General features: G+C 43.1%; 1 protein-coding gene and 1 non-coding gene across 3 annotated transcripts in view; both read left to right on the plus strand.

Moving 5' to 3' along the window:
- Positions 1-7,855: 7,855 nt before the first annotated feature.
- LOC113895814 (adhesion G protein-coupled receptor E4-like) overlaps positions 7,856-16,008 on the plus strand; it is a 37,116-nt gene continuing 28,963 nt past the window's right edge. For both annotated transcript variants that reach the window (XM_027547488.1, XM_027547489.1), the window contains exons 1-4: positions 7,856-7,951; positions 9,690-9,784; positions 13,192-13,242; positions 14,318-14,431. In XM_027547488.1, the coding sequence (XP_027403289.1) occupies positions 9,754-9,784; positions 13,192-13,242; positions 14,318-14,431 (196 nt within the window). In that variant the 5' untranslated portion in view covers positions 7,856-7,951; positions 9,690-9,753. The remainder of the gene's footprint in view (positions 7,952-9,689; positions 9,785-13,191; positions 13,243-14,317; positions 14,432-16,008) is intronic.
- On the plus strand, positions 10,836-10,900 carry LOC113896718. Its single transcript, XR_003512090.1, has one exon. It is a non-coding gene; the product is annotated as a U7 small nuclear RNA (small nuclear RNA).

Below are 16,008 nucleotides of genomic sequence, written 5' to 3' on the forward strand. Positions count from 1 at the left end.
CCATAAAGAAAGCTGAGCCCTGAAGAATTGATGCATTTGACCTGTGGTGTAGAAGAAGACTCTTGAGAGCCCCTTGAACAGCAAGGAGATCAAAGCAGTCAATCCTAAAGTAAACCAACCCTGAATAATCATTGGAAAGACTGATGCTCAAGCTGAAGCTCCAATCCTTTGGCCACCTGATGTGAAGAGTCAACTCATTGGAAAAGACCCTGATGCTGGGAAAGATTGAAGGCAGGAGGAGGAGGGGGTGACAGAGGATGAGATGGTTGTATGGCATCACTGACTCGATGGACATGAGTTTGAGTAAACTCCAGGAGATAGTGAAGGATAGGGAAGCTTGGTGTGCTACAGTCCATGGGGTCACAAAGAGTCAGACACGACTGAGTGACTGAACAACAACAATATATTCACCTCTATGGCTGTAAAGTGGTTTCAGGAATCAAAGACAAGATATTGTAATAAAAGATGTTCCCATTGCTCTCATCACTCAGGAAGTTCCAAGGTTTTTAGAATCTCTATGCCAGAAATAGGATGAAGACCAAATACATATTTCTTATTTTAAAACACAATATCAGACTTCCCTGGTGATCCAGTGGTTAAGAATCCTCCTGCCAATGCAGGGGACACGAGTTTTATCCCTGGTCCGGGAAGATTTCACATGCCATGGGGCAATTAACCCCGTGTACCACAACTACTGAGCCTGTGCTCTAGAGCCTGTGCTCTGCAATAAGAGAAGCCACGTCAATGAGAAGCCTGCACACTGCAACTAGAGAAAGCTTGTGCATAGCAACAAGGATCAAGTGCAGCCAAAAAGAGAAAAGAATTAAATGATTTTTAAAAGCCCACAATACCACAACAGGTTTAAAAGAAACAAAGGAGAGTGGGGCACCCTGGAAGTATAATAGCAGTGAGGGAGGTGGGGTTCTTATAACTTCTTGGCTTAAGGGAGCATCTGGATGGAGCAAGTATAGCAAACTGGAAAGGGTTTTAGCCTGTGACAGAAGAATCCAACCACTGTCCAGATGTGCAGTCCCTGCCAGGAAGAAGGAGTTGGGAAAATAAATATCCTCAACTCTCTTTTTTAAATCCTTCTTCCCTCCTTCAGGTGGCTTTGTTGTTGTTCAGTCGCTCAGTCGTGTCTGACTCTTTGCGACCCCATGGACTGTAGCACACCAAGCTTCCCTATCCTTCACTATCTCATGGAGTTTGCTCAAACTCATGTCCATCGAGTCAGTGATGCCATCTAACCATCTCATCCTCTGTCACCCCCTCCTCCTCCTGCCTTCAATCTTTCCCAACATCAGGGTCTTTTCCAATGAGTTGACTCTTCACATCAGGTGGCCAAAGGATTGGAGCTTCAGCTTCAGCATCAGTCCTTCCAATGAATATTCAGAGTTGATTTCCTTTAGGATTGACTAGTTTGATCTTGCTGTCCCAGGGACTTCAAGAGTCTTTTCCAGCACTGCAATTAGAAAGCATCAATTCTTTGGTACCTAGCCTTCTTTAGGGTCCAACTCTCATATCTGTACATGACTACTGGAAAAACCATAGCTTTGACTATATGACCCTTTGTTGGAGTTTTTCAAGTGGTTTCCACTGACATTTGTCTGTTTCTTTCTCTTCCAAACCCAACTGGAAGAGAGAGCACAAGAAGAGCCTGATTATATGATCCATACAGGACAACTCCAAGTACACAGAGCAGCATCTAAAAGGATGGTAGGATGGAGAGCAGATTCTTCCACAATCATTCAAACTGAACAGTCTCGTGTTTATTAAAGCTTGAGAGGTTGGCCATACCCTACTGAACTGTTCCCTAGATGGAACATTTGCTCCCTTGGTTGGCGAAGGAAAGAACTGGAATCCTGTGATGTGTGACAGGCTACTGCTTGACCAAGGAGGGATGAGGTCATCAGCAGATTCTCCTGTCTGATGATCTCTGCTTTTGTTCTTTTTCAATTTGTTCCTTGATTTATGGGACACTGCATTGTCTGCCTGGATCCCTCTCTAGCGGGCTTTGGATTCAAACTCTCCAAGAGAGACACAACTTGGATAGATTGATCAATCAACATCCAATAGAGAGAACTGCTCTAAGATAGACTTCTCTGCTTGGGATACATCATAGGTTATTGACACCCACAGACCAAACCATGGTCCAATCCTAAAGGATGGGAGGTGGAGTCACATGGTATGATGCCTGGCAACATGTGTGGAAAGAACTCCTTCCAGTCCACTTTGTGAAGTGTATCAGTTAGACTTGGCTGTGCAGCAAACAGTCCCCAAATTTCATTTGCTTAAAATAACAACTGTATTATTCTGTACATGATTTTGTGGGTTGGCAAGTGATTTCTTCTGGTCTAGTCTACCTGGCTGGTCTTGGCTGGTTCTTTCATGCATTTTTGGTCAGTTGGTGGGTCAGCTGTTTGCTGGAAAATCAAACAGCCCACTCCTACATCTGGCAGGTTGGCAATCAGGGTGAAGAATTATTGGCTAGACAACCTTGGTTCTCTTCCACATGGCCTCTCATTCTCTAGCAGGTTAACTTGGGCTCATTTACATGGTGATCTTAGGGTTTCAAGTGCATCAGGGGAGGGAAAGCCCCAATACGTGAGCATTTTCCAAATCTCTGTTTGTATCCTGTTAACTTGCTATTCCACTGGCCAAAGTCAGTTACGTGGCCAAGTGTAGAGCCAGCATGGGTGGACTACACACAAAGATGGGTCATTCTTGCATCTATTCATGCAAATAATCTCTCACTTGCAGACTGATCTTCGAGCACACGGAATGCTCAGAATTTCATGGACTTCTCTTGGATTCAGGCATTTCACTTTAATATTTAGACACTTTTCACTTCACCTCAGCTGACAAAGATAGATCTAAACCTTCTTTAAGTTGCCATGCAAAATAAACTTTTTTCCATATTTTAATAACTGTAATTTTAAAAAATTTTATTGAAGTATGGTTGATTTACAAGGCTGTATTATTTCAAAAGAAACATTTTTTGAGTATCACATGAAGCAAATATTTTGAATACTACCAGAGGGGTTGACTGCCAGCCTACCTATGCAGCCATATCTAGGTATTGTTTGAATATTTTACTGCATTGACTCTAAATAATTTATAACAAGAAACGGGAAACTGAAAGATACTCATTGCAAGGACGTGAAGCTGAATAAAGCAAACGGTATTTAAAATGGAGTTGGGAAAGCCAGAAAGTGGCGCTGTCATGCCTTACCAGTCACTGCCATTTGCAGACCTCAAACAGAAAGAGAGGTACTTTGCATTTTCAACAGGAAGACTACTGCTTTATTAGCCAATGGGAGGGAGGAAGGTTTTCTTCTTACTTGGTGACAGCCCAGCCAATGAGAGATTGTCGCAGGTCAGCCAATGATAAGCCCCTACACTTTCAACTCCCAGATTCCTCCAATGGATCCTTTGTTTACAATAACCCTTCCCAACTGCTTTTCCCCTCTAAAAAGCAGTTTTCTGCTGCTGCTGCTTAGTCGCTTCAGTCGTGTCCAACTCTGTGCGACCCCATAGACGGCAGCCCACCAGGCTCCCCTGTCCCTGGGATTCTCCAGGCAAGAACCCTGGAGTGGGTTGCCATTTCCTTCTCCAATGCATGAAAGTGAAAAGTGAATGTGAAGTCGCTCAGTCGTGTCCGACTCTTAGCGACCCCATGGACTGTGGCCCACCAGGCTCTTCCGTCCATGGGATTTTCCAGGCAAGAGTGCTGGAGTGGGGTGCCATTGTCTTCTCCGAAAAAGCAGTTTTAGTTCCCCTCTAAAAAGCAGTTTTAGTTCCCCTCTAAAAAGCAGTTCCTCTCCTTTGTTTCTCTGGACTTACATATAGTTTTTGCGATAGCATGCTTGTCCTGTATTGCAATTCTCTGCTACTTTCAAAGAAACTCATTTTTCTGGTAAAATAACTAGCTGTTTTATTTTTGTCTTTATTTAAAAAAAATTTTTATTGAAGCATTTACAATGTGACATTAATTGGGCTGTTTTATTTTCAAGGTCAACAGGGATATGTTTCACAACTATAATACAACCAGGGCAAGACATCAATCACTAAATGTATATTTGAACTTGTCAAACTAGGAGATATTTGCAATATTTGTGGTGGATCATACCAAGACTCTTTAAATATGAATGAGAAGACAATTTCAGGACACCGTATTAATGGGACCAGTCATGAATTTTACTAGTCAAGTGGTTGAATTTAATTACATTGGGTGATGGGGCTTCCCCAGTGGCTCAACAGTAGAAGAATCCACCCGTGATGCAGGACATGCAGCAGGAGCCATAGGTTTGATTCCTGGGTCAGGAAGATGCCCCAGAGGAGAAAATGGCAACTTGCTCCAGTATTCATGCCTGGAGAATCCTATGGACAGAGGAGCCTGGTGGGTTACAGTCCATGGTGTCACAAAAAAGTTGGACACAACCTAGTGAGTAAACAGCAACAATAACACACTAGGTGACCCTATCTCTAAGACCAGAGTTACGGGTACTCACTTTGCAGAAGTGGTAAGCTGAGAAATGAAAGGATAACAGGGAACTGGGTAACATAAAGTTTATCACACTCTTCCACACTCTGGACTTCAACCCTCTCATTAAAGAAGGCTTCTCGAAGTTGCATCCATTTTCTTGGCATAGATGGAGATTGGGACCACTCGCCATTACCTGGTTTTCCGCCTTGGCCACCATCATTGTTTCCAAATTCATTTTCTGAAGTATGGTCCATCCTGGTGATGTACTATTTAAATTACTTGGATGAAAAGAGAACTAATGGACCCTTATGCAATGAGAAGTAATGGACCCATCATGCAAGTGCTCCTACTGAAAAGTTGTTATGGAGCCATGAAAAACGCTGGGATTCTTGGCCTCCGGAGGAAAGAAATTCAGTCCAGGGCCAGTGACGAGGCTTGATCACTTGGAGCTTTTGTGTAATAAAGTTTTATTAAAGTATAAAAGAGATAGAGAAAGCTTCTGACATAGACATCAGAATGGGGCAGAATGAGTGCCCCCCTGCTAGTCTCTAGCAGGGAACTATATACCTACTGCTGCTGCTGCTGCTAAGTCGATTCAGTCGTGTCCGACTCTGTGCGACCCCATAGATGGCAGCCCGCCAGGCTCCCCCGTCCCTGGGATTCTCCAGGCAAGAACACTGGAGTGGGTTGCCATTTCCTCCTCCAATGCATGAAAATGAAAAGTGAAAGTGAAGTCGCTCAGTCGTGTCCGACTCTTAGCGACCCCATGGACTGCAGCCTACCAGACTCCTCTGTCCATGGGATTTTCCAGGCAAGGGTACTGGAGTGGGGTGCCATTGCCTTCTCCCTAGCAGGCTGCTAATTAGAGAAAGGAAATGTCTCATAACTCAGAGAGTGGCACCAGGCCCCTCACACACAACATGCATTTTGAGATAACATTGGCACAAGGTGAATCATCTTGGGTGATAAAACGATTGACATGAGTCTTGAAGAAACGCAGATTTCCAAGCAAATACATAGTCTCATTAATACAGCTTAAGAGAACATTTACATGAGTAAAACATACTGGTTTGTTGAGTGAAACATACTGATTTGTCAAGTCGGTTCTGAGTCTTAGACAGAACCAACTTGAAGAAAGAGAGTCTAAGGTAGATACGTAGTTCATTAACATAGCTTAAGGAAAACATTTCCATAAGTAAAATGCATAGGCTAGCTCAAGGTTTGAGAAAAGTTAAGTTTAGGTGTAATCAGGTGTTGTTATGGCAATGCAGAATTTTAAAAGAAACCTCCTTTCAATTTTGTATAGAAAAGGGAAAAAAATCTGATGCTTGTCCTCCTGCTGCTGAGCTCAATTCAGTTCAGTCACTCAGTCGTGTCCGACTCTTTGAGACCCAATAGCCTGCAGCATGCCAGGCCCCCTGTCCATCACCAACTCCTGGAGCTTGCTCAAACTCATGTCCATCAAGTCGGTGATGCCATCCAACTAGCTCACCCTCTGTTGTCCCCTTCTCCTCTGCCTTCAATCTTTCCCAGCATCAGGGTCTTTTCCAAGGAGTCAGTTCTTCACATCAGCTGGCCAAAGTATTGGAGTTTCAGCTTTAGCATCAGTCCTTCCAGTGAATATTCAGGACTGATTACCTTTAGGATGGACTGATTTGATCTCCTTGCAGTCCAAGGAACTCTCAAGAGTTTTGTCCAACACCACAGTTTAAAAACATCCATTCTTCAGCGCTCAGCTTTCTTTATAGTCCAACTCTCACATCCATACATGACTACTGGAAAAGCCATAGCTTTGACTGGATGGACCTTTGTCAGCAAAGTAATGTCTCTACTTTTTAATATGCTGTCTAGGTCTGTCATAGATTTTCTTCCAAGGAGCAAGTGTCTTTTAGTTTCATGGCTGTAGTCACCATCTGCAGTGATTTTGGAGATCAAGAAAATAAAGTCTGTCACTGTTTCCATTGTTTCCCCATCTATATTCCATGAAATGATGGGACCAGATGCCATGATCTTCATTTTTTGAATGTTAATTTTTAAACCAGCTTTTTCACTCTCCTTTTTTACTTTGATCAAGAGGCTCTCTAGTTCTTCTTCACTTTCTGCCATCAGGATAGTGTCATCTGTGTATCTGAGATTATTGATATTTCTCCTGCAATCTTGATTCCAGCTTGTGCTTCATCCAGCCTATCATTTTGCTTGATGTACTCTGCATATAAATTAAATAAGCAGGGTGACAATATACAGCCTTGATGTACTCCTTTCCCAATTTGGAACCAGTTTGTTGTTCCATGTCCAGTATTTCTCAAGAGGCAGGTTAGGTGGTCTGGTATTCCCATCTCTTGAAGAATTTTGTGATCACAGTTTGTTGTGATCTACACAGTCAAGGCGTAATCAATAAAGCAGAAGTAGATGTTTTTCTGGTATTCTCTTGCTTTTTTGATGATCCAACGATGTTGGTAATTTGATCTCTGGTTCCTCAACCTTTTCTAAATCCAGCTTGAACATCTGGAAATTCACAGTTTATGTAGTGTTGGAGCCTGGCTTGGAGAATTTTGGGCATTACTTTACTAGCGTGTGAGATGAGTGCAATTGTGTGGTAGCTGAACATTCTTTGGCATTGCCTTTCTTTGGGATTGAAATGAAAACTGACCTTTTCCAGTCCTGTGGCCACTGCTGAGTTTTCCAGATTTGCTAGCATATTGAGTACAGCACTTTCACAGCATCATCTTTCAGGATTTGAAATAGCTCAACAGGAATTCCATCACCTCCACTAGCTTTGTCCATAGTGATGCTTCCTAAGGCCCACTTGACTTTGCATTCTAGTATGTCTGGCTCTAGGTGAGTGATCACACCATTGTGGTTATCTGGGTCATGAAGATCTTTTTTGTATCTTTCTTTTGTGTATTATTGCCACCTCCTCTTAGTATTTTCTGCTTCTGTTAGGTCCATACCATTTCTGTCCTTTATTGAGCCCATCTTTGCATGAAATGTTCCCTTGCTATCTCTAATTTTCTTGAAGAGATCTCTAGTCTTTCCCATTATATTATTTTCCTCTATTTCTTTGCACTGATCCCTGAGGGAGGTTTTCTTATCTCTCCTTGCTATTCTTTGGAACTCTGCATTCAAATGGGTATATCTTTCCTTTCTCCTTTGCCTTTAGCTTCTCTTCTTTTCTCAGCTATTTGTAAGGCCTCCTCAGACAACCATTTTTGCCTTTTTGCATTTCTGCTACTTAAGAGAAATAAAAAATGTCTGACTCTTGCAGCCTATTTCCTCCATTTGGGGGGCCTTACCCTTCTTGAACGTTACCATCTCGCTACGAATGCCTGCAGTCATCTCACCCAGCCACAAGACTCCTTGAGAAACTAAAGTTCAAGATAAGAAGAGATGAACTTCCTGTTTTGGTTGTTGTTAGCATGAAGAAGCTGCCAGACTGGGTGACCAGTGAGAATTTTCATCTTGTGGGTAAGGAGGAACTGGTTTTGCGTTTTTTCCACTGAAAATACAAAATGCTTTGTTTGTGATCTTGAGTCTTAAAAAAATATACTGGCTCTGGAAAGATTTTAAAGGATAGCTCGTTATATGTCCTGTTGCTTTATTTTTTAATTTAAATTTATTTTAAAATTTATTTTTAATTGGAGAATAATTGCTTTACAACATTGTATTGGTTTCTGCCATGCTTTGTCTCTTGAAAGATGCTCTAGAAACATTATTTCATATTTATTTTCCCATTTCAGTTTAGTATGTATAGGACATACTAAAATGTTTTTCAAATACTCAAAAGAAATCATGAATTGTGTGTTGAGGGGCTTAAGGAGAACTAAAATAAAAGTTTCAATGAACAGAGTCTGAAGCAAATACTCTTTTCTCTCTATCTCTGTGAAATAAAATGTATTTTTTATAATGGGTCTTGTTTAAAAACAAGCAAACAAAATACTCTGTAAATCAATGTTGCTAGATATGTGAAATAAATCAGACCCAAAGAACAAATACAATATGATCTCACTTAGATGTAGAAACTACGGTAGTCAAATGCATAGAAGCATAGACTGATGTTTTCCAGGAATTGGGGAGGGAGGAAGATGGGAGTGGAAGTTCATAGGGTATAAAGTTTTAGTTACACAAGATGAAAAACTCCAGTAATGTATATACAGCTTAGTGTCTATAGCTAATGATACTGTGTTGTATACTTAAAATTTTCTAAGAAGGTAGATCTTATGTTAAGTTTTATTCACATACACACACACACTCAAATCATAAAGAGGGCAGGAGGATATTTTCAGATATGCTGGATATGTTTATGTCCTTAATGGTAGTAACAGTTTCATATGTATATATTTATTCTAAACTTATCAAGTTATATACATAAAATATGTACTTTTGCATGCTTTTTACATGATGACCATCCCTCAGTAAAGTGGTTAAAAAAAAAAAAGAAATCAACATCACTAGAGGTCTCAGCTCTTCTGAAAAATATTATCACCCTTTTCACACAAGATATTCACTTCAGTTAAACTGGTTTCAAAAGAGTCTTTAAAGATAAAGAATAACGACTAACTAGACTGGGTTTCTCTACGTTGAGAGTTTCTATAGTTTATCTTACAGTAGGCTTTTGGAAGGGAAGAGAAATATAAATAAAAAAGGAAATGAATGTTGAGAGAAGGGAAAGGATCAGGAAATAACAAAGGTAAAGTCCATGGTCTCCAGATCTCCAGAGTTCTAATTATTCCCTCCAGATCCCAAGTGGCCTCATTTATTTATATTCCAAGTTTAGACCTAGGAGACAAGGGGGTTTGGGCTTCCCAAGTGGCATTAGTGGTAAAGAACCTCCCTGCTAGTGCAAGAGACTTAAGAAATGCAGGTTTGACCCCTGGGTTGGGAAGACCTCCTGAAGGAAGGCATGGCAACCCGCTCCAGTGTTCTTGCCTGGAGAATCCCATGGACAGAGGAGCCTGGAGGGCTACAGTCCATAGGGTGGCAAAGAGTCGAACAGTACTGAGCGACGACTACTGCTACTACTAACCTTGCTCCTAGGAGCCATTATGCTATAATCATCCTTGCAGAACCTTGCTTATTTCCCGGAATTGGAGTTGTTGAGTCAAAAGACAGGTAGAAATGAAAGGGTTTTGATAAACATCAACCACCTGCCTTCTAAATTTTGTGACCATCCAAAATAAATCCTCATGGGGCTTATTTATCCCAGGAACCCTTGTCACATCCTGCTTGGGAGTGCTTCTAAGGTTGTCATTCCTGGAACCTCGACTGCTATGGGAAGCAGGTGCCTGTTGCTACTCTCTGGTGAGTAGAACAAAGAATTCTCCCCACCCTCCAGTACCCTGGATACCCCAGCTTTGGTTGCTTTCTAGAATTTGGCACTTTCTCCAGAAATTCCTGTGTGTGTGTGCCCTATTCCAAACTCTGATACCGAGTCTCTTAGTTGCTCTCCTCCAAAGCAGAACTGAGACAAAAACTTGGATTTAATTAATTTAGGCTTCCCAGATGGTGCTAGTGGTAAAGAACGTGCCTGCCAATGCAGGAGACATAAGAGATCTGGGTTCGATCCCTCGGTGGGGAAGATCCCCTGGAGAAGGGCATGGCAACCACTCCAGTATTTTTGCCTGAAGAACCTCATGGACAGAGGATCCTGGTGGGCTACGGTCCATAGGGTCCCAAAGAGCCGGACACAACTGAAGCAACTGAGCACAAACAGTTTGGGAAGGAATCCCAGGAAGGCTTTAGGATTCTTTGGGAAGGGAAGCCAAAGAGGGAAGAGAGAAGAGTGGTGGTGAGGGGTCAGCACTGTGGGTAACTGGCACTCCAGTCCTGCTGGGTATCCTTTCTAAGGCACAGTATGTAATGTGCCTTAGAAGGGCAAAGAATCTGGACCAGTTCCCCTCCTGTGCTTCTTGATGCCCTTCACGGGTTGCAGAAAAACATCCTTTTACAGAAAGATACGGTAAGTTATCTGCTTACTGTGCAACCCTTCCTGGGTAGGCTTAGGGGACATGGCAAGCATCTAACATGCTGACTGACCACTATGCGGGTCCAAACTTGGAGGATCATTGCTTAGTATATTACTGTAACTGGAACCTACCCACCTGTCTGCTCTGAGCTTTAGGGACTTCAAGATAATAAAAAATACCACTGGGGGAATCAAACACAGTTTAAGGCTAGGCAGTTTGTAAGCAGTTCTTAGAAGCAAGCACGTGATGGCCATTACTTTATGACAGAAATGAACATATTTTTTCTTTTTGTAAAGATCCAGGTAATCATTATTCTCAGCTTTGGGGGCCATTTTGATCCCTGTCTTAATGCCTCAACTCTGCTTGTTGCTTTATAAAAGCAGCCAGAGTGGGACAGATCTTTTGGAATTTGTCTAGTGGGGTTTTCACAAAACTGCACTGGAAAACCTCATCCCCACCCACAAAAAAAGTAAATAAATAAATAAAAGCAGCCACCAACCTTTTGTGAACTGATGGGCACTGCTGTGTTCCAATAAATCTTGATTTATAGACATAGGAATGTGAATTTCAGGTAATTTTCATATTCCATGCATGCACTATATTCTCCTTGATTAAAAAAAAAAAAAACATTTAAAAACCACTAAAAACTTGGCAACCCACTCTAGTACTCTTGCCTGGAAAATCCCATGGATGGAGGAGCCTGGTGGGCTGCAGTCCATGGGGTCGCTAGGAGTCGGACACGACTGAGCGACTTCACTTTCACTTTCACGCATTGGAGAAGGAAATGGCAACCCACTCCAGTGTTCTTGCCTGGAGAATCCCAGGGACGGGGGTAGCCTGGTGGGCTGCTGTCTATGGAGTTGCACAGAGTTGGACATGACTGAAGCGATTTAGCAGCAGCAGCAAAAACAATTCTTAGCTCATGGGCTGCACAAAACCAGGCGGGGGTCTGCATTTGGCCTAAGGCCATAGTTGGCTGACCTTTGCCCTATGGTCATACTTCTTTATGTGTCAAAAAAGTATTCACAAGGAAAATGCAGAGGCTTGAGGGTATTTTTTAGCTGTGCTGGATCTTCGTTACTGCTTGCAGACTACTTTCTAGTTATGGCGCTCAGGCTTCTCATTGCGGGGGCTTCTCTTGTTGTAGAGTACTGGCTCTAGGGTGCACGGGCTTCAGCACTTGCGACGCACTGGCTTAGTTGCCCCATGGCATGTGGGATGTTCCCAGACCAGAGATCTACCCTATATCCCGCACATTGGCAGGTAGATTCTTGACCACTGAGCCACCTGGGATGCCCAACGAAGTGTCTATAAAAGCCCCCAAATGATGGGATTCCGAGAGCTTCTGGGTTGGTGAACACATGGAGATTTGAGGAAAGTGGTGCCAAGAGGGCGTGGAACCCCCACTCCCTTCCTCATACCTTGCCCAGTGTATGTCTTCCATTTGGCTCTTTCTGAGATATATTCTATGCGTGCATGCCAAATCATGTCAGTCGTGTCCGATTGTGACCCCATGGACATAACCCACTAGACTCTTCTGTCCATGGGATTCTCCAGGCAAGAATACTGGAGTGGGTTTCCTTGCCCTTTCAAGAATCTTTCCAACCCAGGGGAACCCACGTCTCTTATGTCTCCTGCATTGGCAGGCGGGTTCTTTACCACTAGTGCCACCTGGGACGCCCAATATCCTTCTACAATAAACTGGTAATCCAGTAAGTAAATGGTTTCTCTGAGTTCTGTGAGCTGCTCTAGCAAATTAATTGAACCCAAAGGGGGAGTCATTGGAACATCCAATCCATAGCCAGTTGGTCAGAAGCCCAGGGGACAACTTGGAATTGTGATGGGTATCTGAAGTCTTTGGGACTGAGCCCTTAACCTGGGATAGCTGATACTCTTTCTGGGGAGTTAGTGCCAGAACTGAGTTGAGAGGGACACATTCGGAGGTTGGGATTGACATGTACACACTACTCTATATAAAATAGGAATTCCCTATTCCAGTGGTTAGGGCTCTGCACTTCCACTGCAGGAATCACAGGTCTGATCTTTGGTTGGAGAACTTAAGATCCCACATTTCATGCTGCATTACAAAAATAAAAAATAGATAACTAATAAGGACCTATTTTAGGCTTCCCAGGTAGCATTAAAGGTAAAGAATCCACCTTCCAATGCAGGAGACATAAGAGATGTGGGTTTGATTCCTGGGTGGGGAAGATCCTTGGAGGAGGGCAGGGCAACCCACTCCAGTATTCTTGCCTGGAGAATCCCGTGGACAGAGAAGCCATGGTGCAACCATGGTGGATCCATAGGGTTGCAAAGAGTTGGGCACAACTGAAGCAACTTAGCATAGCACAAGGACCTATTTTATAGCACAAGAAACTCTTCTCAATACTCTTGTAATGATCTATATGAGAAAAAAAATCTAAAAAAGAGTTGGGGGGGTGGGGAGAGGAAAAAAGAACTGAGTTTAATTATAGGATACCCAGCTGGTGTCAGAGGATTGCTTATTGTTGTGGGAACTCCCATCGTCCCCCACACACACTGGACTTGGGTGTAGAGTCTCTTAAAGCTGTAATCAGTACTGTGACATTAGTGTTTATAGCCAATCTAGAAGAATCTGCAGTGAAGCTAGCACAAGTATGACTTGACAAGAGGAGACAAAGCCCCCCAGACTGACTCAGGCTTCAGCCAAGCAGAGCCTCAGGGCATCTCCCATCCGCTTTATCTCTGCCCTTATTCTTCTAGGTCTCAGTGTCCTCCTGGCTCTGTCAGGATTGGAAGCAAAGGAGGCTGGAGGTGAGTGTGTTGCTATTGTTCAGTTGCTCAGTCATATCCTACTCTTTGCGATCCTATGGACCTCAGCACACCAGGCTTCTTTGTCCTTCACTATCATTGCAAATACTTCATACTTCAATGAGAAAAAAGACACCTTGGTTTGTTTTTGTAGTTGCATACATGAACCTCACTTTTCTACACTATTCGCTTGTTGGTTATCCTCCTCGTGTTTCCTTTTTTCCAGCCTTCAGTTGTTGTTTTTCAGTCACTAAATCATGTCTGACTCTTTGCAACCCCATGGACTGCAGCACACCAGGTTTTCCTGTCCTTCACCATCTCCCGTAAGTTGCTCAAACTCATGTGCATTGAGTCACTGATGCCATACAGCCATCTCATCCTCTCTCAACACCTTCTCCTCCTGCCCTCAATCTTTCCCAGCATCAGGATCTTTTCTAATGACTCAACTCTTCACATCAGGTGGCCAATGGATTGGAGCTTCCGCTTCAGCATCAGTTCTTCCAGTTAATATTCAGGGTGGATTTCCTTTAGGATTGACTGGTTTGATCTCCTTGCTGTCCCAGGGACTCTCAAGAGTCTTCTCTGGCACCACCAGCCCCCAATACATGTAGCCAAAAAGAGCTTTATTGTTGCAGGGTTTTTTGTTGTTGTTAATTATTCTGGTTAGCTGATTCATATCTGGAATGAGAAGCTGGTTTATTTTTAATCCACTGACTCAGTCAGTCCATCAGTGTTTGAGGAAACTAGTCCTTGGGGAAGAGGACCTTGAAAACCAGCATGTGCTGTGCAAAAAGGATGCTAGTGGCCAGAGAGAGCCCTCAGTAAGGAAACATAGGTGCTGAAATCTGGAAGTTCTACTGACAAGCAAAATTGGTATTAGTGGCAGAGGTGGGGAATGGGTGGGGCATGGTGAGCATCTATGTTCAGCAGTAGGATGGCTTCCAAAAGGATGCCAATAAGCTATTCCCAAGAGGAGGTTCTTGCGACTGCGGCATCTGGTACATCATAGGTGCTCAATGAATATTTCTTAAATGAAATGAATGAACAAGCGAATGAATGGATTCTATGTTCCTTGCAGTTTCCTGTCCTCCGTGCCCAGAAAATGCTAACTGCCTCAATGGCACCTGCGTTTGCAAAGATGGATTTGAGTCTGTGTCTCTGTGGTACTCGAGGTCCGCTCAGAAATGTGAAGGTAAAGAAGAAGTCCGCATTCATGTTGGCATTTGAAAGGGACCAGGGGCAACCTTCCTAGTCTCAAATACTGTGTCACCTAGTGCTGCTGGTACTGCAATGGTACAATGATATTACAAAGTGGAAAATATTAGGACTGCCTCACTGTCCCCATAGAAGCCCCCAGCCCTTGCCTTCTTTTCACGTGCATCCCAATGCTGGCTTAGTGAGCCCTGATATTGGCTTGGTTTTTCTTCAGAGAAAAGTGGAGTTCTCAGGACCCTGGACTCTTAAAGTCTCAAGCACTGGTGATTGGTTTTTTTTTTTGGAGGGGTGTGTTCTAAGGATTCCACAAGGGCGGGGAGAATTTCTTTTGTTTATCACTCAATACATAGGAAAAAGAACAATATCACATGGCAGATGCCCAACAAATAAGTGTTCCCTAAAGGAACAAATGAATAAACTCTCTCATCACTCAGCATCTTTCGTGGTGTGGTCCCAACTTAGCTTTTCAGTTTCACTTTTCACTATTCTCATCAGCTCTGGCCAAATCTCTTTTTCATTTCTACAAATTCTAAAGATCAATCTAAATGCCAAGGGCAATACCACTCCTGAATCCTGATTGCTAGAACTGGTTAACTGTTTGATGGCTTTGTTGTGTCAATTCATTAGGTGAAACAGAAAATAGTAGACTATTTAAGATGTATTTATTCCTTTTTAACTTCATTTTACTGTGGCAAATGTATGAATTACAATTTACCATGTGGCTCAGTTGTGTCCAACTCTTTGAGACCCCATGGACTGTAGCCCACCAGGCTCTTCTGTTCATGGGATTTCCCAGGCAAGAGTATTAGAGTGTGTTGCCATTTCTTCCTCCAGGGGATCTTCCTGATCCAGTGATCAAACCCAGGTCTCCTGTCTCCTGCATACGCAGGCAGATTCTTTACCACTGAGCCACTTGGGAAGCCAGATGTATCTTTCAGTGGTTTTTAATACATTCACATTGTCCTGCAACCTTCTCTACCATCCAACCACAGAACTTTTTCATCATCTCAAATGGAAACTTTGTACCTATTAAATGCTAAATTCCCATTCCTACTCCTCCCCCAGCCCTTGGCAGCCACCATCCTGCTTTCTATCTCTGTTAATTTGACTCCTTTCAGTTCAGTTCAGTTCAGTGGCTCAGTCGCGTCCGACTCTTTGCAACCCCATGAATCGCAGCACGCCAGGCCTCCCTGTCCATCACCATCTCCTGGAGTTCACTCAAACTCACGTCCATCAAGTCGGTGATCCCATCCAGCCATCTCATCCTCTGTCATCCCCTTCTCCTCCTGCCCCCAATCCCTCCCAGCATCAGAGTCTTTTCCAATGAGTCAACTCTTTGCATGAGGTGGCCAAAGTACTGGAGTTTCAGCTTTAGCATCATTCCTTCCAAAGAACACCCAGAGCTGATCTCCTTCAGAATGGACTGGTTGGATCTCCTTGCAGTCCAAGGGACTCTCAAGAGTCTTCTCCAACAGCACAGTTCAAAAGCATCAATTCTTTGGTGCTCAGCTTTCTTGACAGTCCAACTCTCACATCCATACATGACTACTGGAA

The sequence above is a fragment of the Bos indicus x Bos taurus genome, chromosome 7, assembly GCF_003369695.1.
Source record: "Bos indicus x Bos taurus breed Angus x Brahman F1 hybrid chromosome 7, Bos_hybrid_MaternalHap_v2.0, whole genome shotgun sequence".
Classification (NCBI taxonomy): Eukaryota; Metazoa; Chordata; class Mammalia; order Artiodactyla; family Bovidae; genus Bos; species Bos indicus x Bos taurus.